General features: G+C 41.2%; 1 protein-coding gene across 1 annotated transcript; it reads left to right on the forward strand.

Annotated features, from left to right (window-relative positions):
- The first annotated feature begins 12,626 nt into the window (after positions 1-12,626).
- Positions 12,627-14,216, forward strand: MARVELD1 (MARVEL domain containing 1). Its single transcript, XM_089665097.1, has one exon. The coding sequence runs from the start codon at positions 12,857-12,859 to the stop codon at positions 13,349-13,351; it is 495 nt and encodes a 164-aa protein (XP_089521223.1). The 5' UTR covers positions 12,627-12,856; the 3' UTR covers positions 13,352-14,216.
- The last annotated feature ends 12,085 nt before the right edge of the window (positions 14,217-26,301 follow it).

Here is a 26,301-nt window from a genome sequence, read left to right on the forward strand (position 1 = left end):
ACGAGACAGCACAGTAACAATACAATGCGATACACGAGACATAACAGTAACAATACAATGCGATACACGAGACAGCACAGTAACAATACAATGCGATACACGAGACAGCACAGTAACAATACAATGCGATACACGAGACATAACAGTAACAATACAATGCGATACACGAGACAGCACAGTAACAATACAATGCGATACACGAGACAGTACAGTAACAATACAATGCGATACACGAGACAGCACAGTAACAATACAATGCGATACACGAGACAGCACAGTAACAATACAATGCGATACACGAGACAGCACAGTAACAATACAATGCGATACACGAGACAGCACAGTAACAATACAATGCGATACACGAGACAGCACAGTAACAATACAATGCGATACACGAGACAGCACAGTAACAATACAATGCGATACACGAGACAGTACAGTAACAATACAATGCGATACACGAGACAGCACAGTAACAATACAATGCGATACACGAGACAGCACAGTAACAATACAATGCGATACACGAGACAGCACAGTGACAATACAATGCGATACACGAGACAGCACAGTAACAATACAATGCGATACACGAGACAGCACAGTAACAATACAATGCGATACACGAGACAGCACAGTAACAATACAATGCGATACACGAGACAGCACAGTAACAATACAATGCGATACACGAGACAGCACAGTAACAATACAATGCGATACACGAGACAGCACAGTAACAATACAATGCGATACACGAGACAGCACAGTAACAATACAATGCGATACACGAGACAGCACAGTAACAATACAATGCGATACACGAGACAGCACAGTAACAATACAATGCGATACACGAGACAGCACAGTAACAATACAATGCGATACACGAGACAGTACACTAACAATACAATGCGATACACGAGACAGCACAGTAACAATACAATGCGATACACGAGACAGTACAGTAACAATACAATGCGATACACGAGACAGTACAGTAACAATACAATGCGATACACGAGACAGCACAGTAACAATACAATGCGATACACGAGACAGCACAGTAACAATACAATGCGATACACGAGACAGCACACTAACAATACAATGCGATACACGAGACAGCACAGTAACAATACAATGCGATACACGAGACAGCACAGTAACAATACAATGCGATACACGAGACAGCACAGTAACAATACAATGCGATACACGAGACAGCACAGTAACAATACAATGCGATACACGAGACAGCACAGTAACAATACAATGCGATACACGAGACAGCACAGTAACAATACAATGCGATACACGAGACAGCACAGTAACAATACAATGCGATACACGAGACAGCACAGTAACAATACAATGCGATACACGAGACAGCACAGTAACAATACAATGCGATACACGAGACAGCACAGTAACAATACAATGCGATACACGAGACAGCACAGTAACAATACAATGCGATACACGAGACAGCACAGTAACAATACAATGCGATACACGAGACAGCACAGTAACAATACAATGCGATACACGAGACAGCACAGTAACAATACAATGCGATACACGAGACAGCACAGTAACAATACAATGCGATACACGAGACAGCACAGTAACAATACAATGCGATACACGAGACAGCACAGTAACAATACAATGCGATACACGAGACAGTACACTAACAATACAATGCGATACACGAGACAGCACAGTAACAATACAATGCGATACACGAGACAGCACAGTAACAATACAATGCGATACACGAGACAGTACAGTAACAATACAATGCGATACACGAGACAGTACAGTAACAATACAATGCGATACACGAGACAGCACAGTAACAATACAATGCGATACACGAGACAGCACAGTAACAATACAATGCGATACACGAGACAGCACAGTAACAATACAATGCGATACACGAGACAGCACAGTAACAATACAATGCGATACACGAGACAGTACAGTAACAATACAATGCGATACACGAGACAGCACAGTAACAATACAATGCGATACACGAGACAGCACAGTAACAATACAATGCGATACACGAGACAGCACAGTAACAATACAATGCGATACACGAGACAGTACAGTAACAATACAATGCGATACACGAGACAGCACAGTAACAATACAATGCGATACACGAGACAGCACAGTAACAATACAATGCGATACACGAGACAGTACAGTAACAATACAATGCGATACACGAGACAGCACAGTAACAATACAATGCGATACACGAGACAGCACAGTAAAAATACAATGCGATACACGAGACAGTACAGTAACAATACAATGCGATACACGAGACAGTACAGTAACAATACAATGCGATACACGAGACAGCACAGTAACAATACAATGCGATACACGAGACAGTACAGTAACAATACAATGCGATACACGAGACAGCACAGTAACAATACAATGCGATACACGAGACAGCACAGTAACAATACAATGCGATACACGAGACAGCACAGTAACAATACAATGCGATACACGAGACAGCACAGTAACAATACAATGCGATACACGAGACAGTACAGTAACAATACAATGCGATACACGAGACAGCACAGTAACAATACAATGCGATACACGAGACAGCACAGTAACAATACAATGCGATACACGAGACAGCACAGTAACAATACAATGCGATACACGAGACAGCACAGTAACAATACAATGCGATACACGAGACAGCACAGTAACAATACAATGCGATACACGAGACAGCACAGTAACAATACAATGCGATACACGAGACAGTACAGTAACAATACAATGCGATACACGAGACAGCACAGTAACAATACAATGCGATACACGAGACAGCACAGTAACAATACAATGCGATACACGAGACAGCACAGTAACAATACAATGCGATACACGAGACAGTACAGTAACAATACAATGCGATACACGAGACAGCACAGTAACAATACAATGCGATACACGAGACAGCACAGTAACAATACAATGCGATACACGAGACAGCACAGTAACAATACAATGCGATACATGAGACAGCACAGTAACAATACAATGCGATACACGAGACAGTACAGTAACAATACAATGCGATACACGAGACAGCACAGTAACAATACAATGCGATACACGAGGGTTCGAGGGCCCTGCTCCTTGGAGCTTACAATTATTTCTTTTTCACACAAATAGAGCTTTCTTTTGGTGGTATTTGATCGCCTCTGGGGTATTTCTTTTAATTTTTTGCGCTATAAATGAAAAAAAAAAAACAAAAATGAAAAAAAAAACGTATTTTCTGTTCTAAAACATCTCTAATTAAAAAAATTAAAAATATATTTCTGTATAAATTTAGGTCAAAATGTATTCTGCTCCATGTCTGTGATAAAAAAAATCCCAGAAAATGTATATTAATTGGTTTACATGAAAGTTATAAACTATGATATATATATATATACACTATATTGCCCAACGTATTGTCCCCGCCCTCCCAATCATGTGATTCAGGTGTTCCAATCCCCTCCCAATCATGTGATTCAGGTGTTTCAATCCCCTCCATGTCATGTGATTCAGGTGTTCCAATCCCCTCCCAATCATGTGATTCAGGTGTTCCAATCCTCTTCCAATCATGTGATTCAGGTGTTCCAATCCTCTCCCAATCATGTGATTCAGGTGTTCCAATCCTCTCCAAATCATGTGATTCAGGTGTTCCAATCCCCTCCATATCATGTGATTCATGTGTTCCAATCCCCTCCCAATCATGTGATTCAGGTGTTCCAATCCCCTCCCAATCATGTGATTCAGGTGTTCCAATCCTCTCTTAATCATGTGATTCAGGTGTTCCAATCCCCTCCCAATCATGTGATTCAGGTGTTCCAATCCCCTCCCAGTCATGTGATTCAGGTGTTCCAATCCTCTCCCAATCATGTGATTCAGGTGTTCCAATCCTCTCCCAATCATGTGATTCAGGTGTTCCAATCCTCTCCCAATCATGTGATTCAGGTGTTCCAATCCTCTCCCAATCATGTGATTCAGGTGTTCCAATCCCCTCCCAATCATGTGATTCAGGTGTTCCAATCCTCTCCCAATCATGTGATTCAGGTGTTCCAATCCTCTCCCAATCATGTGATTCAGGTGTTCCAATCCCCTCCATGTTATGTGATTCAGGTGTTCCAATCCCCTCCCAATCATGTGATTCAGGTGTTCCAATCCCATCCATGTCATGTGATTCAGGTGTTCCAATCCCCTCCATATCATGTGATTCAGGTGTTCCAATCCCCTCCCAATCATGTGATTCAGGTGTTCCAATCCCCTCCATGTCATGTGATTCAGGTGTTCCAATCCCCTCCATGTCATGTGATTCAGGTGTTCCAATCCCCTCCCAATCATGTGATTCAGGTGTTCCAATCCCCTCCATGTCATGTGATTCAGGTGTTCCAATCCCCTCCCAATCATGTGATTCAAGTGTTCCAATCCCCTCCCAATCATGTGATTCAGGTGTTCCAATCCCCTCCATGTCATGTGATTCAGGTGTTCCAATCCCCTCCCAATCATGTGATTCAGGTGTTCCAATCCCCTCCATGTCATGTGATTCAGGTGTTCCAATCCCCTCCCAATCATGTGATTCAGGTGTTCCAATCCCCTCCCAATCATGTGATTCAGGTGTTCCAATTCCCTCCCAATCATGTGATTCAGGTGTTCCAATCCCCTCCATATCATGTGATTCAGGTGTTCCAAGCCCCTCCATATCATGTGATTCAGGTGTTCCAATCCCCTCCATATCATGTGATTCAGGTGTTCCAATCCCCTCCATGGACACAGGTGTATACAATCAAGCCCCTAGGCATGCAGACGGCTTCTACAAACATTGGTGAAAGAATGGGTCGCTCTCAGGAGCTCAGTGGCTCCAAGCGTGGTCCCGTGATAGGTGGTCACCTGGGCAATAAGTCCATCCGTGACATTTTCTGGCTACTAAATATTCCACGCTCAACTGTTAGTGGGATTATAACAGTGGAAGCAACTGGGAACAACAGCCACTCAGCCACCAAATGGTAGGCCACGTCACATGACAGGGCGGGGTCAGCGCATGCTGAAGCGCACAGTGCGCAGAAGTCGCCAACTGCCTGCAGAGTCAATAGCTAAAGACCTCCAAACTTGGTTTGGCCTTCAGATGAGCCCAACAACAGTGCGTAGAGAGCTTCATGGAATGGGTTTCCATGGCCGAGCAGCTGCATCCAAGCCTTCCATCACCAAGTGCAATGCAAAGCGTCGGATGCCGTGGTGTAAAGCACGCCGCCACTGGACTCTAGAGCAGTGGAGACGTGTTTTCTGGAGTGACCAATCACGCTTCTCTGTCTAGCAATCCGATGGACGTGTCTGGGTTTGGCGGTTGCCAGGAGAACGATACTTGCCTGACTACATTGTGCCAAGTGGAAAGGCCACGTCACATGACAGAGCGGGGTCAGCACATGCTGAAGCACACAGTGTGTGTATATATATATATATACAGGTGAAACTCGAAAAATGAGAATATGGTGCAAAAGTTCATTTGTTTCAGTGCAGCAACTTAAAAGGTGAAACTAATATATGAGACTCATTCCATGCAAAGCAAGATAGTTCAAGCCGTGATTTGTCATCATTGTGATGATTATGGCTTACAGCTCATGAAAACCCCAAATCCACAATCTCAGAAAATGAAAATATTGTGAAAAGATGGAATAATCTCGGCTCAAAGTGTTCCACTCTAATCAGCTCATTAATCCATAACACCTGCAAAGGGTTCCTGAGCCTTTAAATGGTCTCTCAGTCTGGTTCAGTAGACCTGACACCATCACTGACACCCTCCATAAGGAGGGAAAGCCTCAAAAGGGAATTGCAGAAGAAGTTGGATGTTCCCAAAGTGCTGTATCAAAGCACATTAATAGAAAGTTATGTGGAAGGGAAAAGTGTGGAAGAAAAAGGTGCACAAGCAGCAGGGATGACCACAGCCTGGAGAGAATTGTCAGGAAAAGGCCATTCAAAAGTGTTGGGGACTTTCACAAGGAATGGACTGGGGCTGGAGTCAGTGCATCAAGAGCCACCACACACAGACGGATCCTGGACATGGGCTTCAAATGTCGTATTCCTCTTGTCAAGCCGCTCCTGAACAACAAACAACGTCAGAAGTGTCTTACCTGGGCTAAAGAAAAACAGACCTGGTCTGCTGCTCAGTGGTCCAAAGTCCTCTTTTCTGATGAGAGCAACTTTTGCATCTCATTTGGAAACCAAGGACCCCGAGTATGAAGGAAGAATGGAGAGGCACAAGGACCCCGAGTATGGAGGAAGAATGGAGAGGCACAAGGACCCCGAGTATGGAGGAAGAATGGAGAGACCCAAGGACCCCGAGTATGGAGGAAGAATGGAGAGGCCCAAGGACCCCGAGTATTGAGGAAGAATGGAGAGGCCCAAGGACCCCGAGTATGGAGGAAGAATGGAGAGGCACAAGGACCCCCGAGTATGGAGGAAGAATGGAGAAGCACAAGGACCCGGAGTATGGAGGAAGAATGGAGAGGCCCAAGGACCCCGAGTATGGAGGAAGAATGGAGAGGCCCAAGGACCCGGAGTATGGAGGAAGAATGGAGAGGCCCAAGGACGCCGAGTATGGAGGAAGAATGGAGAGGCCCAAGGACCCCGAGTATGGAGGAAGAATGGAGAGGCACAAGGACCCCGAGTATGGAGGAAGAATGGAGAGGCACAAGGACCCCGAGTATGGAGGAAGAATGGAGAGGCACAAGGACCCCGAGTATGGAGGAAGAATGGAGAGGCACAAGGACCCCGAGTATGGAGGAAGAATGGAGAGGCCCAAGGACCCCGTGTATGGAGGAAGAATGGAGAGGCACAAGGACCCCGAGTATGGAGGAAGAATGGAGAGGCACAAGGACCCCGAGTATGGAGGAAGAATGGAGAGGCACAAGGACCCCGAGTATGGAGGAAGAATGGAGAGGCCCAAGGACCCCGAGTATGGAGGAAGAATGTAGAGGCCCAAGCACCCTGAGTATGGAGGAAGAATGGAGAGGCCCAAGGACCCCGAGTATGGAGGAAGAATGGAGAGGCACAAGGACCCCGAGTATGGAGGAAGAATGGAGAGGCACAAGGACCCCGAGTATGGAGGAAGAATGGAGAGGCCCGAGGACCCCGAGTATGGAGGAAGAATGGAGAGGCCCGAGGACCCCGAGTATGGAGGAAGAATGGAGAGGCCCGAGGACCCCGAGTATGGAGGAAGAATGGAGAGGCCCAAGGACCCCGAGTATGGAGGAAGAATGGAGAGGCCCAAGGACCCCGAGTATGGAGGAAGAATGGAGAGGCACACACTACAAGATGCTTGAAGTCCAGTGTGAAGTTTCCACAGTCTGTGTTGATTTGGGGAGCCATGTCATCTGCTGGTGTTGGCCCACTGTGCTTCATTAAGTCCAGGGTCAACGCAGCCGTCTACCAGGAGATTTTGGAGCACTTCATGCTTCCTTCCGCAGACGAGCTTTATGGGGATGCTGACTTCATTTTCCAGCAGGACTTGGCTCCGCCCACACTGCCAAAAGCACCAAAACCTGGTTCAATGACCGTGGGATTACTGTGCTTGATTGGCCAGCAAACTCGCCTGACCTGAACCCCATAGAGAATCTATGGGGCATTGCCAAGAGAAAGATGAGAGACATGAGACCGAACAATGCAGAAGAGCTGAAGGCCGCTATTGAAGCATCCTGGTCTTCCATAACACCTCAGCAGTGCCACAGGCTGATAGCTTCCATGCCACGCCGCATTGAGGCAGTAATTGCTGCAAAAGGGGCCCAAACCAAGTACTGAGTACATATGCAGCTTCTACTTTTCAGAGGTCCGATATTGTTCTATGTACAATCCGTGTTTTATTGATTGCATGGAATATTCTCATTTTCTGAGATTGTGGATTTGGGGTTTTCATGAGCTGTAAGCCATAATCATCACAATTAGAGATGAGCGAATCGAACCAGGCGAAGTGGAATTCGTTTCGAATTTCAGGAAAAATTCGATTCGCTGCGAATCCGAATATTAGCATACTTCGGGTGCGCGAATCGGATTTTTCCCAATCAGCCGGCAAAAGTGTCCCTGCAGAGAGCTCCGCTATTTCTGACAGTTCTCTGACAGTTCCTTCACATGTACAGCGGTTGAAACATTGTATCTATTTGTTTCCATTTAGGATACAGATGTTTTTATTCGGAAATAGATACAATGTTTCAACCGCTGTAAATGTGAAGGAACTGTCAGAGAACTGTCAGAAATAGCGGAGCTCTCTGCAGATACACTTTTTGCTGTACTGGAATACTTCTTCTTTTCATTCTTCTTTTCATTCTTCTCATTCTTCTTTTCATTCTTCTTTTCATTCTTCTTCTCATTCTTCTTTTCATTCTTCTTCTTCTTTTCATTCTTCTTTTCATTCTTCTCATTCTTCTTTTCTTCTTCATGAAAAGAAGAATGAGAAGAAGAATGAAAAGAAGAATGAAAAGAAGAATGAGAAGAATGAAAAGAAGAATGAAAAGAAGAAGAAGAATGAAAAGAAGAATGAGAAGAAGAATGAAAAGAAGAATGAGAAGAATGAAAAGAAGAATGAGAAGAATGAAAAGAAGAATGAAAAGAAGAAGAAGAAGAATGAAAAGAAGAAGAAGAATGAAAAGAAGAATGAGAACAAGAATGAAAAGAAGAATGAAAAGAAGAATGAGAAGAATGAAAAGAAGAAGAAGAATGAAAAGAAGAATGAGAAGAAGAATGAAAAGAAGAATGAGAAGAAGAATGAGAAGAATGAAAAGAAGAATGAGAAGAATGAAAAGAAGAAGAAGAAGAATGAAAAGAAGAAGAAGAATGAAAAGAAGAATGAAAAGAAGAAGAAGAAGAAGAATCTTTTCATTCTTCTCATTCTTCTTTTCATTCTTCTTTTCATTCTTCTTCTTCTTTTCATTCTTCTTTTCATTCTTCTTCTTTTCATTCTTCTTCTTCTTTTCATTCTTCTTTTCATTCTTCTTCTTCTTCTTTTCATTCTTCTCATTCTTCTTTTCATTCTTCTTCTTCTTTTCATTCTTATTTTCATTCTTCTTCTTCTTCTTTTCATTCTTCTTCTTCTTTTCATTCTTCTGCTTTTCATTCTTCTTTTCATTCTTCTCATTCTTCTTTTCTTCTTCATGAAAAGAAGAATGAGAAGAATGAAAAGAAGAATGAAAAGAAGAAGAAGAATGAAAAGAAAAATTAGAAGAAGAATGAAAAGAAGAATGAAAAGAAGAAGAAGAATGAAAAGAAGAATGAGAAGAAGAATGAAAAGAAGAATGAGAAGAAGAATGAGAAGAATGAAAAGAAGAATGAGAAGAATGAAAAGAAGAATGAGAAGAATGAAAAGAAGAAGAAGAAGAATAAAAAGAAGAAGAATGAAAAGAGGAATGAAAAGAAGAAGAATCTTTTCATTCTTCTCATTCTTCTTTTCATTCTTCTTCTTCTTCTTCTTCTTTTCATTCTTCTTTTCATTCTTCTTCTTCTTTTCATTCTTCTTCTTCTACTTTTCATTCTTCTTCTTCTTTTCATTCTTCTTCTTTTTCTTTTCATTCTTCTTTTCATTCTTCTTCTTCTTTTCATTCTTCTTTTCATTCTTCTCATTCTTCTTTTCATTCTTCTTTTCATTCTTCTTCTCATTCTTCTTTTCATTCTTCTTCTTCTTTTCATTCTTCTTTTCATTCTTCTCATTCTTCTTTTCTTCTTCATGAAAAGAAGAATGAAAAGAAGAATGAAAAGAAGAAGAAGAATGAAAAGAAGAATGAGAAGAAGAATGAAAAGAAGAATGAGAAGAATGAAAAGAAGAAGAAGAATGAAAAGAAGAATGAGAAGAAGAATGAAAAGAAGAATGAGAAGAAGAATGAGAAGAATGAAAAGAAGAATGAAAAGAAGAATGAAAATAAGAAGAAGGAGAATGAAAAGAAGAAGAAGAATGAAAAGAAGAATGAAAAGAAGAAGAAGAAGAAGAATCTTTTCATTCTTCTCATTCTTCTTTTCATTCTTCTTTTCATTCTTCTTCTTTTCATTCTTCTTCTTCTTTTCATTCTTCTTTTCATTCTTCTTCTTCTTCTTTTCATTCTTCTTCTTCTTTTCATTCTTCTTTTCATTCTTCTTCTTCTTCTTTTCATTCTTCTCATTCTTATTTTCATTCTTCTTCTTCTTCTTTTCATTCTTCTTCTTCTTTTCATTCTTCTTCTTCTTTTCATTCATCTTTTCATTCTTCTTCTTTTTCTTTTCATTCTTCTTCTTCTTCTTTTCATTCTTCTTCTTCTTTTCATTCTTCTTCTTCTTCTTTTCATTCTTCTTCTTCTTTTCATTCTTCTTTTCATTCTTCTTCTTCTTTTCATTCTTCTTCTTCTTCTTTTCATTCTTCTTTTCCTTCTTCTTTTCATTCTTCTCATTCTTCTTTTCATTCTTCTTCTCATTCTTCTTTTCATTCTTCTCATTCTTCTTTTCTTCTTCATGAAAAGAAGAATGAGAAGAAGAATGAAAAGAAGAATGAAAAGAAGAATGAGAAGAATGAAAAGAAGAATGAAAAGAAGAAGAAGAATGAAAAGAAGAATGAGAAGAAGAATGAAAAGAAGAATGAGAAGAATGAAAAAAAGAATGAGAAGAATGAAAAGAAGAAGAAGAAGAATGAAAAGAAGAAGAATGAAAAGAAGAAGAATCTTTTCATTCTTCTCATTCTTCTTTTCATTCTTCTTCTTCTTCTTTTCATTCTTCTTCTTCTTTTCATTCTTCTTTTCATTCTTCTTCTTCTTCTTTTCATTCTTCTTCTTCTTATGAGGATGAAGAAGAAGAAGAAGTAGGATGAAAATAAGAAAAATTCCAAGCCGGCAAAAAGTGTATCTGCAGAGCTCCGCTAAGTGTATCTGCAGAGCTCCGCTATTTCTGACAGTTCTCTGACATTCACTCCATACAGCGGTTGAAACATTGTATCTATTTGTTTCCATAAATGGAAACAAATAGATACAATGTTTCAACCGCTGTAAATGTGAATGTCAGAGAACTGTCAGAAATAGCGGAGCTCTGCAGATACACTTTTTGCCGGCTTGGAATTCTTCTTATTTTCATCCTACTTCTTCTTCTTCTTCTTCTTCATCCTCATCCTCATCCTCTTCTTCTTCTTCTGAGGATGAGGATGATGAAGAAGAAGAAGAAGTAGGATGAAAATAAGAAGAATTCCAAGCCGGCAAAAAGTGTATCTGCAGAGCTCCGCTAAGTGTATCTGCAGAGCTCCGCTATTTCTGACAGTTCTCTAACATTCACATTTACAGCGGTTGAAACATTGTATCTATTTGTTTCCATTTATGGAAACAAATAGATACAATGTTTCAACCGCTGTATGGAGTGAATGTCAGAGAACTGTCAGAAATAGCGGAGCTCTGCAGATACACTTAGCGGAGCTCTGCAGATACACTTTTTGCCGGCTTGGAATTCTTCTTATTTTCATCCTACTTCTTCTTCTTCTTCTTCATCCTCATCCTCATCCTCAGAAGAAGAGGATGAGGATGAGGATGAAGAAGAAGAAGAAGTAGGATGAAAATAAGAAGAATTCCAAGCCGGCAAAAAGTGTATCTGCAGAGCTCCGCTAAGTGTATCTGCAGAGCTCCGCTAAGAAATAGCGGAGCTCTGCAGATACACTTTTTGCCGGCTTGGAATTCTCCTTCTTCTCATCCTTCTTCTTCTTCTCATCCTTCTTCTTCTTCTCATCCTTCTCCTTCTTCTCATCCTTCTCCTTCTTCTCATCCTTCTCCTTCTCCTTCTTCTCATCCTTCTCCTTCTTCTCATCCTTCTCCTTCTCCTTCTTCTCATCCTTCTCCTTCTCCTTCTTCTCATCCTTCTCCTTCTTCTCATCCTTCTCCTTCTCCTTCTTCTCATCCTTCTCCTTCTTCTCATCCTTCTCCTTCTTCTCATCCTTCTCCTTCTCCTTCTCCTTCCTCATCTCCAAGGGCATTTAAATTAAAGGTACAGTGTTCTGCACTAATATAAAGGCTCTCTGAAGCCTAGAAACCCTTTTTATAAGTTAAATTCGCAGCGAATAAATTCGCATCGAATCAAATTTCTTCCTCAAATTCGGCGAATCAGCCGAATCAAATTTTTGAATAATTCGCTCATCTCTAATCACAATGATGACAAATCACGGCTGGAACTATCTTGCTTTGCATGGAATGAGTCTCATATATTAGTTTCACCTTTTAAGTTGCTGCACTGAAATCAATGAACTTTTGCACCATATTCTCATTTTTCGAGTTTCACATATACACACACACATACTGCATGTTGAAATGCGTATATTTTGTAGTAAGAACATTTCAATATGCAGTATATATATATATATTAGATTTTTATTTTTTTAATATATTGAATGCGGCCAAAGTTGTAGCATTTCAAATATATTTGGGAAGAATATTTTAAAAATAGATTTCAGATATATGTTTCTTCCCTGTGGGTGTCTAGCAGCCAATACTAGAGAGTGGCTGGGAATCTGTTGAACACTTTCTAGCAGATGTTGAGGAAAGGAAGTTACATGCTGATGATGTCAGCAGAGGAACAAGAGGCGTTGAGTTACACGGTGGGACTGCCCACACCCTTCATCCCAACAAGCACAAAAAAGAGCCCGGAGAGGGATTCCACCGTATAGACCGGAGCTGGAATCGCATGAGTCTCCTGGCCGCTCCTCTAGACCCTGGAGAGAAGATCTGAGCTGCAGGAGTTCACTTTGGATTAGGTCTTCTCTCCTCTTCTCCCGGGTCAGTTGTCTGCAGTCCGTACAATGTCTGCCCAAGCCACCAGGAGTTCTCTCAGTGCCAACAAGGAATTCCTCCGAAGCTTCCCCGGGGTGGTGAGACTTCTACAGCTCGCCACCGGTGCCGCCGTCTGGATCTCCATCGCCTCCAGCAACTTCAACAACACCGTTCGCTTCGCCCTGTTCGTCTTTGTCTTCTTCTGGCTGGTCACCCTGCTCTTTTATTTCATCACCCTGCTGGACAAGCAGGACCTGGTCCCGTTACTTGGAGGTGAGCGATGGCTCCTCACCAACCTCATCTACGATGCCCTGGCCACTGCCCTTCACATCGCCGCCACGGCCATCGTCATTGTCACTATCGATAACCATTCTTATTGCGACATCCCCAACTACAGGGGCGCCTGTTACTACAAGACCTACGTGGTGGCCTCCGTCTTCGCCTGTCTCTGCTGCCTCTTCTACGTCTCCACCACAGTCTGGTTCTCCGTCAAGAAATGTAAAGGAAACAAGAGCGTCATTTAGGATGGCCGAGGAGTCGTCCCGGAGAAAAGCCTCGCAGGCTTCAAAGGCAGCGGCAGTGTTCTAGAGACTGACTTCTCTTTCTTTGAGCCACACGAGCAACGTGTTCCAGGTGTGGCAGAGGAAATATTCATCTGGAGGCAAGAACAGATCTGATGTCAGGCTGATGTGTCCTTTAAGTACATTGTTACTTTACCTTCTGCCTATGTAACGCTTGTCATGGTTCTGAATACGACTCAATACAACTCGATACAATTTGATACAACTCGATACAATTTGATACAACTCAATACAGCTGGATATAACAAAATACAACTCAGTACAACTTGATACAATTTGATACAACTCAATACAGCTCTATACAACTCAATACAACTGGATACAACAAAATACAACTCAGTACAACTTAATACAACTCAGTACAACTTGATGCAACTTGAAACAACTCGATACAATTTGATACAACTCAATACAGCTCGATACAACTTGATAAAATTTGATGCAACTAAATACAACGTGATACAATTTAATACAACTCAATAAAACGCAATACAACTCAATACAATTTGATGCAACTCCATAAAACTCGATACAACTTGATACAACTCATACGTACACCATTGGGAAAGATACAGTTTGGTTACAGAAGAAAACATTTCCCCCGGTTTTCAGTTATAATGGATACTATTTGATATGAATGCAGCTTTGACATTTCACACCATCGCAGTATTATATTTGATGGCAGAAATCGATCTCCTTGTCGTTATTTACAGTAGAAGACGTATGTAAGAGCTTCCTCCTCCCGTGTTCCTGGGAGGGGTGCTTTACAGGCCTTAAGAAACAAATAAACCACAAGTATCTCACTGTGTATCTCATTGTGTATCTCATTTTGTATCTCATTGTGTATTGTGGAGCAGATCTTGGTGTATCTCATTGTGTATTGTGGAGAAGATCTCGGTGTATCTCATTGTGTATTGTGGAGCAGATCGCGGTGTATCTCATGGTATATTGTGGAGCAGATCGCGGTGTATCTTATGGTGTATTGTGGAGCAGATCACGGTGTATCTCATTGTGTATTGTGGAGCAGATCGCGGTGTATCTCATTGTGGAGCAGATCACGGTGTATCTCATTGTGTATTGTGGAGCAGATCGCGCTGTATCTCATTGTGGAGCAGATCACGGTGTATCTCATTGTGTATTGTGGAGCAGATCGCGGTGTATCTCATGGTGTATTGTGGAGCAGATCACGGTGTATCTCATTGTGTATTGTGGAGCAGATCACGGTGTATCTCATTGTGGAGCAGATCGCGGTGTATCGCATTGTGTATTGTGGAGCAGATCGCGCTGTATCTCATTGTGGAGCAGATCACAGTGTATCTCATTGTGTATTGTGGAGCAGATCGCGCTGTATCTCATTGTGGAGCAGATCGCGGTGTATCTCATTGTGTATTGTGGAGCAGATCGCGGTGTATCTCATTGTGGAGCAGATCGCGGTGTATCTCATTGTGTATTGTGGAGCAGATCGCGGTGTATCTCATTGTGGAGCAGATCGCGGTGTATCTCATTGTGTATTGTGGAGCAGATCGCGGTGTATCTCATTGTGGAGCAGATCGCGGTGTATCTCATTGTGTATTGTGGAGCAGATCGCGGTGTATCTCATTGTGGAGCAGATCGCGGTGTATCTCATTGTGTATTGTAGAGCAGATCGTGGTGGATCTCATTGTGTATTGTGGAGCAGATCGTGGTGGATCTCATTGTGTATTGTGGAGCAGATCGTGGTGGATCTCATTGTGTATTGTGGAGCAGATCGTGGTGTATCTCATTGTGTATTGTGGAGCAGATCTCGGTGTATCTCATTGTGTATTGTGGAGCAGATCGCGGTGTATCTCATTGTGTATTGTGGAGCAGATCTCGGTGTATCTCATTGTGTATTGTGGAGCAGATCGCGGTGTATCTCATGGTGTATTGTGGAGCAGATCGCGGTGTATCTCATTGTGTATTGTGGAGCAGATCTCGGTGGATCTCATTGTGTATTGTGGAGCAGATTGTGGTGGATCTCATTGTGTATTGTGGAGAAGATCGCACAGTAGGTGGTATGTTTAGATTGAGCTGTCCATATATGGTTGGAATCCCAGCCGGATCAGCAGGCACCGGCCAGGATTGGAGCCATCTACGGGCAGGCTGATTGTAGCCAATTCGATTGTTGTACACCTTGGATCTTTACATGCAGTTATTGGTAGCGACTTATAGAACCACTAGCAGTAATCACTGTGGTCTCCTGGCGGGGTCAGCTCCCTCTGCCCCTCCCACAGCCAGGAGAACACAATAGCTCCATGGGAGGGATTCCCTCATCTACACTGACAGTTTTGATGGGGGGATCGAGCGATTTTCTTACCTGCACCATTTGCTGCCAGGAAAAAAAAATCGCATCATTTATGGTCTACGGTTGTTAGTGGAGTACCCCAAGGTTCAGTGTTATCAGTGGGGTACCCTAATTTTCAGTGTTATCAGTGGGGAAGGTTCAGTGTTATTAGTGGGGTACCCCAAGGTTCAGTGTTATCAGTGGGGTACCCCAAGGATCAGTGTTATTAGTGGGGTACCCCAAGGTTCAGTGTTATCAGTGGGGTACCTAAAGGATCAGTGTTGTTAGTGGGGTACCACAAGGTTCAGTGTTATCAGTGGGGTACCCCAATGTTCAATGTTATTAGTGGGGTACCACAAGGTTTAGTGTTATTAGTTGGATACCCTAATTTTCAGTGTTATCAATGGGGAAGGTTCAGTGTTATTAGTAGTGTACCCCAAGGTTCAGTGTTATTAGTAGTGTACCCCAAGGTTCAGTGTTATTAGTGGGGTACCCCAAGGTTCAGTGTTATTAGTGGTGTACAGCAAGGTTCAGTGTTATTAGTGTGGTACCCCAAGTTTTATTGTTATTAGTGGGGGACCCCAATGATTAGTGTTATTAGTGGTGTACCCCAAGGTTCAGTGTTATTAGTGGGGTACCCCAATGATTAGTGTTATTAGTGGGGTAACTCAAGGTTCAGTGTTATTAGTGGGGGACCCCAATGATTAGTGTTATTAGTGGGGTAACTCAAGGTTCAGTGTTATTAGTGGGGGACCCCAATGATTAGTGTTATTAGTGGGGTAACTCAAGGTTCAGTGTTATTAGTGGTGTACCCCAAGGATCAGTGTTATTAGTGGGGTATCCCAAGGTTCAGTTTTATTAGTGGGGTATCCCAAGGTTCAGTGTTATTAGTGGTGTACCCCAAGGATCAGTGTTATTAGTGGGGTACCCCAAGGTTCAGTGCTGATAGTTGCATGCCTCAAGGTTCGGTGTTGTTAGTGGGGTACCGTAAGGTTCAGTGTTATCAGTGGGGTACCTCAGGGATCATTGTTACTAGTGGGGTACCCCAATGTTCAGTGTTATTGGTGGGGTACCCTAAGGTTTACTGTTATTAGTGGGGGACCCCAACGATTAGTGTTATTAGTGGGGAACCCCAAGGTTCAGTATTATTAGTGGGGTACCCCAAGGCTCAGTGTTATTAGTGGGGTACCCCAAGGTTCAGTGTTATCAGTGGTGTACCCCAAGGTTCAGTGTTATTAGGGGCGTGCACCAAGGTTTAGTGTTATTAGAGGGGTATGCCAAGGATCAGTGTTAGTGGGGTACCCCAAGGTTTAGTGTTATTAGTGGGGTACCCCAATGTTCAGTGTTGTTAGTGGGGTACCCCAAGGTTCAGTGGCATTAGTGGGGTACCCCAAGGTTCAGTGGTATTAGTGGGGTACCCCAATGTTCAGTGTTGTTAGTGGGGTACCCCAATGTTCAGTGTTGTTAGTGGGGTACCCCAAGGTTCAGTGGCATTAGTGGGGTACCCCAAGGTTCAGTGGTATTAGTGGCATGCCCAAGGTCTGGTGTTAGTGGGGGACCACAAGGTTCAGTGTTATTAGTGGGGTACCCCAGGGATCAATGTTATTAGTGGGGTACCCCAAGGTTTAGTGTTAGTGGTGTACCCCAAGGTTCAGTGTTGTTAGTGGGGTTCCCCAAGGTTCAGTGTTGTTAGTGGGGTTCCCCAAGGTTCAGTGTTATTAGTGGGGTACCCCAAGGTTCAGTGTTATTAGTGGGGTACCCAGGGATCAGTGTTTGGACCCTCACTCTGTAATCTATATACAATATGGGGTCGGGGATCTCAGTCTTTGCAGATGACACCAAGCTGTGCCGGGGAATAACGTCCTTACAGGATGTCTCCAACTTACAAGCCGACCTCAATGCTCTGTGTAATTGGGGGACTATGGGGCCAATGAGGGTTAATGGTGATAAATGTAAGGTTCTGCACTGGGGGGGCTAAGAATATGCATCATACATACTGGGGGGGGGTACAACTGGGGGGGTCAGTGGTGGAGAAGGATCTGGGGCGTCAATGGTGCAGAAGGATCTGAGGGGGGTCAATGGTGGAGAAGGATCTGCGGGGGTCAATGATGGAGAAGGATCTGGGGGGGTCAATGGTGGAGAAGGATCTGGGATTCTGGTAGATCACAAGCTTAATAATGGCAGCAATGCCAAGCTGCGGGTTCTAAAGCGAGGAAAATCCTCTCTTGTATTAGGAGAGGTATAGACTCCAGAGAGAGAGATATCACCCCCCCCCCCGGGTACAAATAATTAGTAAGACCTCATCTGGAATATGCAGTTAAGTTTTGGGCTCCAATTCACAAAAAGAACATTGGGGAACTGGAGAAAGTACAGAGAAGGGCAACCAAACTGATACGAGGCATGGAGGAGCTCAGCTATGAGGAGAGATTAGAGGAACTGAATGTATTCTCTACTGAGAAGAGGAGATTAAGGGGGGATATGATCTCCATGTATAATACATAAGGGGGGATATGATCTCCATGTATAATACATAAGGGGGGATATGATCTCCATGTATAATACATAAGGGGGGATATGATCTCCATGTATAATACATAAGGGGGGATATGATCACCATGTATAATACATAAGGGGGGATATGATCTCCATGTATAATACATAAGGGGGGATATGATCACCATGTATAATACATAAGGGGGGATATGATCTCCATGTATAATACATAAGGGGGGATATGATCATCATGTATAATACATAAGGTGGGGATATGATCTCCATGTATAATACATAAGGGGGGATATCATCTCCATGTATAATACATAAGAGGGGATATGATCTCCATGTATAATACATAAGGGGGGATATCATCTCCATGTATAATACATAAGGGGGGATATGATCTCCATGTATAATACATAAGGGGGATATGATCTCCATGTATAATACATAAGGGGGGGGATATGACCTCCATGTATAATACATAAGGGGGGATATGATCTCCATGTATAATACATAAGGGGGATATAACCTCCATGTATAATACATAAGGGGGGATATGATCTCCATGTATAATACATAAGGGGGATATAATCACCATGTATAATACATAAGGGGGATATGATCTCCATGTATAATACATTAGGGGGGGATATGATCACCATGTATAATACATAAGGGGGGGATATGATCTCCATGTATAATACATAAGGGGGGGATATGATCTCCGTGTATAATACATAAGGGGGGATATGATCTCCATGTATAATACATAAGGGGGGGATATGATCTCCATGTATAATACATAAGGGGGGATATGATCTCCATGTATAATACATAAGGGGGGGATATGATCTCCATGTATAATACATAAGGGGGGATATGATCTCCATGTATAATACATAAGGGGGGGGGATATGACCTCCATGTATAATACATAAGGGGGGGATATGATCTCCATGTATAATACATAAGGGGGATATGATCTCCATGTATAATACATAAGGGGGGGATATGATCTCCATGTAAAATACATAAGGGGGGATATGATCTCCATGTATAATACATAAGGGGGATATGATCTCCATGTATAATACATAAGGGGGGGATATGATCTCCATGTAAAATACATAAGGGGGGATATGATCTCCATGTATAATACATAAGGGGGGATATGATCTCCATGTATAATACATAAGGGGGATATGACCTCCATGTATAATACATAAGGGGGGATATGATCTCCATGTATAATACATAAGGGGGGATATGATCTCCATGTATAATACATAAGGGGGGATATGATCTCCATGTATAATACATAAGGGGGGATATGATCACCATGTATAATACATAAGGGGGATATGATCTCCATGTATAATACATAAGGGGGGGATATGATCTCCATGTATAATACATAAGGGGGGATATGATCTGCATGTATAATACATAAGGGGGATATGATCTCCATGTATAATACATAAGGGGGATATGATCTCCATGTATAATACATAAGGGGGGATATGATCTCCATGTATAATACATAAGGGGGATATGATCTCCATGTATAATACATAAGGGGGATATAATCTCCATGTATAATACATAAGGGGGGATATGATCTCCATGTATAATACATAAGGGGGGATATGATCTCCATGTATAATACATAAGGGGGGATATGATAACCATGTATAATACATAAGGTGGGGATATGATCTCCATGTATAATACATAAGGGGGGATATCATCTCCATGTATAATACATAAGAGGGGATATGATCTCCATGTATAATACATAAGGGGGGATATAATCACCATGTATAATACATAAGGGGGATATGATCTCCATGTATAATACATAAGGGGGGGGATATGACCTCCATGTATAATACATAAGGGGGGATATGATCTCCATGTATAATACATAAGGGGGGATATGATCTCCATGTATAATACATAAGGGGGGATATGATCACCATGTATAATACATAAGGGGGGATATTATCTCCATGTATAATACATAAGGGGGGATATGATCTCCATGTATAATACATAAGGGGGGATATTATCTCCATGTATAATACATAAGGGGGGATATGATCTCCATGTATAATACATAAGGGGGGATATGATCTCCATGTATAATACATAAGGGGGGATATGATCACCATGTATAATACATAAGGGGGGATATTATCTCCATGTATAATACATAAGGGGGGATATGATCACCATGTATAATACATAAGGGGGGATATTATCTCCATGTATAATACATAAGGGGGGATATGATCTCCATGTATAATACATAAGGGGGGATATGAGCTCCATGTATAATACATAAGGGGGGGGATATGATCTCCATGTATAATACATAAGGGGGATATGATCACCATGTATAATACATAAAGGGGGGTATGATCTCCATGTATAATACATAAGGGGGATATGATCTCCATGTATAATACATAAGGGGGGGGGGTATGATCTCCATGTATAATACATAAGGGGGATATGATCTCCATGTATAATACATAAGGGGGGATATGATCTCCATGTTTAATACATAAGGGGGGATATGATCTCCATGTATAATACATAAGGGGGGATATAACCTCCATGTATAATACATAAGGAGGGATATGATCTCCATGTATAATACATAAGGGGGATATAATCACCATGTATAATACATAAGGGGGATATGATCTCCATGTATAATACATAAGGGGGGGATATGATCACCATGTATAATACATAAGGGGGGGATATGATCTCCATGTATAATACATAAGGGGGGGATATGATCTCCATGTATAATACATAAGGGGGATATGATCACCATGTATAATACATAAGGGGGATATGATCTCCATGTATAATACATAAGGGGGGGGATATGATCTCCATGTAAAATACATAAGGGGGGATATGATCTCCATGTATAATACATAAGGGGGATATGATCTCCATGTATAATACATAAGGGGGGATATGATCTCCATGTATAATACATAAGGGGGGATATGATCTCCATGTATAATACATAAGGGGGGATATGATCACCATGTATAATACATAAGGTGGGGATATGATCTCCATGTATAATACATAAGGGGGATATAACCTCCATGTATAATACATAAGGGGGGATATGATCTCCATGTATAATACATAAGGGGGATATAATCACCATGTATAATACATAAGGGGGGATATGATCTCCATGTATAATACATAAGGGGGGATATCATCTCCATGTATAATACATAAGAGGGGATATGATCTCCATGTATAATACATAAGGGGGGATATAATCACCATGTATAATACATAAGGGGGATATGATCTCCATGTATAATACATAAGGGGGGGGATATGACCTCCATGTATAATACATAAGGGGGGATATGATCTCCATGTATAATACATAAGGGGGGATATGATCTCCATGTATAATACATAAGGGGGATATAACCTCCATGTATAATACATAAGGGGGGATATGATCTCCATGTATAATACATAAGGGGGATATAATCACCATGTATAATACATAAGGGGGATATGATCTCCATGTATAATACATTAGGGGGGGATATGATCACCATGTATAATACATAAGGGGGGGATATGATCTCCATGTATAATACATAAGGGGGGGATATGATCTCCGTGTATAATACATAAGGGGGGATATGATCTCCATGTATAATACATAAGGGGGGGATATGATCTCCATGTATAATACATAAGGGGGGATATGATCTCCATGTATAATACATAAGGGGGGGATATGATCTCCATGTATAATACAAAAGGGGGGATATGATCTCCATGTATAATACATAAGGGGGGGGGATATGACCTCCATGTATAATACATAAGGGGGGGATATGATCTCCATGTATAATACATAAGGGGGATATAATCACCATGTATAATACATAAGGGGGGATATGATCTCCATGTATAATACATAAGGGGGGATATCATCTCCATGTATAATACATAAGAGGGGATATGATCTCCATGTATAATACATAAGGGGGGATATAATCACCATGTATAATACATAAGGGGGATATGATCTCCATGTATAATACATAAGGGGGGGGATATGACCTCCATGTATAATACATAAGGGGGGATATGATCTCCATGTATAATACATAAGGGGGGATATGATCTCCATGTATAATACATAAGGGGGATATAACCTCCATGTATAATACATAAGGGGGGATATGATCTCCATGTATAATACATAAGGGGGATATAATCACCATGTATAATACATAAGGGGGATATGATCTCCATGTATAATACATTAGGGGGGGATATGATCACCATGTATAATACATAAGGGGGGGATATGATCTCCATGTATAATACATAAGGGGGGGATATGATCTCCGTGTATAATACATAAGGGGGGATATGATCTCCATGTATAATACATAAGGGGGGGATATGATCTCCATGTATAATACATAAGGGGGGATATGATCTCCATGTATAATACATAAGGGGGGGATATGATCTCCATGTATAATACATAAGGGGGGATATGATCTCCATGTATAATACATAAGGGGGGGGGATATGACCTCCATGTATAATACATAAGGGGGGGATATGATCTCCATGTATAATACATAAGGGGGATATGATCTCCATGTATAATACATAAGGGGGGGATATGATCTCCATGTAAAATACATAAGGGGGGATATGATCTCCATGTATAATACATAAGGGGGATATGATCTCCATGTATAATACATAAGGGGGGGATATGATCTCCATGTAAAATACATAAGGGGGGATATGATCTCCATGTATAATACATAAGGGGGGATATGATCTCCATGTATAATACATAAGGGGGATATGATCTCCATGTATAATACATAAGGGGGGGGATATGATCTCCATGTATAATACATAAGGGGGGATATGATCTCCATGTATAATACATAAGGGGGGATATGATCTCCATGTATAATACATAAGGGGGGATATGATCACCATGTATAATACATAAGGGGGATATGATCTCCATGTATAATACATAAGGGGGGATATGATCTCCATGTATAATACATAAGGGGGGATATGATCTGCATGTATAATACATAAGGGGGATATGATCTCCATGTATAATACATAAGGGGGATATGATCTCCATGTATAATACATAAGGGGGGATATGATCTCCATGTATAATACATAAGGGGGATATGATCTCCATGTATAATACATAAGGGGGATATAATCTCCATGTATAATACATAAGGGGGGATATGATCTCCATGTATAATACATAAGGGGGGATATGATCTCCATGTATAATACATAAGGGGGGATATGATAACCATGTATAATACATAAGGTGGGGATATGATCTCCATGTATAATACATAAGGGGGGATATCATCTCCATGTATAATACATAAGAGGGGATATGATCTCCATGTATAATACATAAGGGGGGATATAATCACCATGTATAATACATAAGGGGGATATGATCTCCATGTATAATACATAAGGGGGGGGATATGACCTCCATGTATAATACATAAGGGGGGATATGATCTCCATGTATAATACATAAGGGGGGATATGATCTCCATGTATAATACATAAGGGGGGATATGATCACCATGTATAATACATAAGGGGGGATATTATCTCCATGTATAATACATAAGGGGGGATATGATCTCCATGTACTGTATAATACATAAGGGGGATATGATCTCCATGTATAATACATGAGGGGGGATATGAGCTCCATGTATAATACATAAGGGGGGGGGATATGATCTCCATGTATAATACATAAGGGGGATATGATCACCATGTATAATACATAAAGGGGGGTATGATCTCCATGTATAATACATAAGGGGGATATGATCTCCATGTATAATACATAAGGGGGGGGGGGGTATGATCTCCATGTATAATACATAAGGGGGATATGATCTCCATGTATAATACATAAGGGGGGATATGATCTCCATGTATAATACATAAGGGGGGATATGATCTCCATGTATAATACATAAGGGGGGATATAACCTCCATGTATAATACATAAGGAGGGATATGATCTCCATGTATAATACATAAGGGGGATATAATCACCATGTATAATACATAAGGGGGATATGATCTCCATGTATAATACATAAGGGGGGGATATGATCACCATGTATAATACATAAGGGGGGGATATGATCTCCATGTATAATACATAAGGGGGGGATATGATCTCCATGTATAATACATAAGGGGGATATGATCACCATGTATAATACATAAGGGGGATATGATCTCCATGTATAATACATAAGGGGGGGGGATATGATCTCCATGTAAAATACATAAGGGGGGATATGATCTCCATGTATAATACATAAGGGGGATATGATCTCCATGTATAATACATAAGGGGGGATATGATCTCCATGTATAATACATAAGGGGGATATGATCTCCATGTATAATACATAAGGGGGGATATGATCACCATGTATAATACATAAGGCGGGGATATGATCTCCATGTATAATACATAAGGGGGGGATATGATCTCCATGTATAATACATAAGGGGGGATATGATCTCCATGTATAATAGATAAGGGGGGATATAATCACCATGTATAATACATAAGGGGGATATGATCTCCATGTATAATACATAAGGGGGGGGATATGACCTCCATGTATAATACATAAGGGGGGATATGATCTCCATGTATAATACATAAGGGGGGATATGATCTCCATGTATAATACATAAGCGGGGATATGATCACCATGTATAATACATAAGGGGGGATATGATCTCCATGTATAATACATAAGGGGGGATATGATCTCCATGTATAATACATAAGGGGGGATATGATCTCCATGTATAATACATAAGGGGGGATATGATCTCCATGTATAATACATAAGGGGGATATGATCTCCATGTATAATACATAAGGGGGATATGATCTCCATGTATAATACATAAGGGGGGATATGATCACCATGTATAATACATAAGGGGGGATATGATCTCCGTGTATAATACATAAGGGGGGGATATGATCTCCATGTATAATACATAAGGGGGGATATGATCTCCGTGTATAATACATAAGGGGGGGATATGATCTCCATGTATAATACATAAGGGGGGATATGATCTCTATGTATAATACATAAGGGGGGGATATAACCTCCATGTATAATACATAAGGGGGGATATGATCTCCATGTATAATACATAAGGGGGATATAATCACCATGTATAATACATAAGGGGGATATGATCTCCATGTATAATACATAAGGGGGGGGATATGATCTCCATGTATAATACATAAGGGGGGGATATGATCTCCTTGTATAATACATAAGGGGGGATATGATCACTATGTATAATACATAAGGGGGGGGATATGATCTCCATGTATAATACATAAGGGGGGGATATGATCTCCGTGTATAATACATAAGGGGGGATATGATCTCCATGTATAATACATAAGGGGGGATATGATCTCCATGTATAATACATAAGGGGGTGATATGATCTCCATGTATAATACATAAGGGGGGATATGATCTCCATGTATAATACATAAGGGGGGATATGATCTCCATGTATAATACATAAGGGGGGGATATGAGCTCCATGTATAATACATAAGGGGGGATATGATCTCCATGTATAATACATAAGGGGGGATATGAGCTCCATGTATAATACATAAGGGGGGGATATGATCTCCATGTATAATACATAAGGGGGATATGATCTCCATGTATAATACATAAGGGGGGGATATGACCTCCATGTATAATACATAAAGGTGGATATGATCTCCATGTATAATACATAAGGGGGATATGATCTCCATGTATAATACATAAGGGGGGATATGATCTCCATGTATAATACATAAGGGGGATATGATCTCCATGTATAATACATAAGGAGGGATATGATCTCCATGTATAATACATAAGGGGGGATATGATCTCCATGTATAATACATAAGGGGGGGATATGATCTCCATGT

The sequence above is a fragment of the Staurois parvus genome, unplaced genomic scaffold (genome assembly GCF_062004578.1).
Source record: "Staurois parvus isolate SC_StPar_1 unplaced genomic scaffold, SC_StPar_1.0 ptg002131l, whole genome shotgun sequence".
NCBI lineage: Eukaryota > Metazoa > Chordata > Amphibia > Anura > Ranidae > Staurois > Staurois parvus.

Excerpts from the sequence above, each read along its gene's own strand:
- MARVELD1 (XM_089665097.1), top strand. The coding sequence starts at position 12,857 with ATGTCTGCCCAAGCCACCAGGAGTTCTCTCAGTGCCAACAAGGAATTC.